We start from the raw sequence: 338 nt of genomic DNA, 5'->3' as shown, positions 1-338 counted from the left end.
GGCTGGCATCTCTCACCAGGGACAAGGTGAGCCGGCTGCCTGCTGCTTTGTGGTACCGCTCAGGACTCCCAAATTGCAGCTCATCCCAGCGGATCCTCCACAGCATGCTGGCAAGCTCCTTCTCCAGCATCAGTTTCCTGGGGGACACATGGGGGTCAGGTCCCTATACCCATCCCTGCCCTGCATGCCCACTCCACCAGGCTGAGAGGTACCTGGTGCCCAGGCAGAGGCTCCCCCAGCCCCAACTGACCTGAAGATGAGGAAGCTGGAGATGCCAAACATGACGAAGGTGAGGCCAGTGCCCAAAGCCACGATGGCAAGCATGGAAAGGGGGGCTG

General features: G+C 60.9%; 1 protein-coding gene across 1 annotated transcript in view; it reads right to left on the bottom strand.

The window, feature by feature from the left end:
- Window positions 1-338, bottom strand: part of LOC103804912 (atrial natriuretic peptide receptor 2-like) — a gene marked incomplete at both ends in the record, with an annotated part of 3,584 nt that overhangs the window by 2,078 nt on the left and 1,168 nt on the right. Inside the window, 2 exon segments of the mRNA XM_009077546.1 lie at window positions 17-137; window positions 251-335. Of these exon segments, the coding sequence (XP_009075794.1) occupies window positions 17-137; window positions 251-335 (206 nt within the window).

This window comes from Acanthisitta chloris, unplaced genomic scaffold, assembly GCF_000695815.1.
Source record: "Acanthisitta chloris isolate BGI_N310 unplaced genomic scaffold, ASM69581v1 scaffold19856, whole genome shotgun sequence".
NCBI lineage: Eukaryota > Metazoa > Chordata > Aves > Passeriformes > Acanthisittidae > Acanthisitta > Acanthisitta chloris.
Note: the sequence above shows the minus strand (reverse complement) of the source record. Positions and strands in the feature narration are given on the sequence as shown.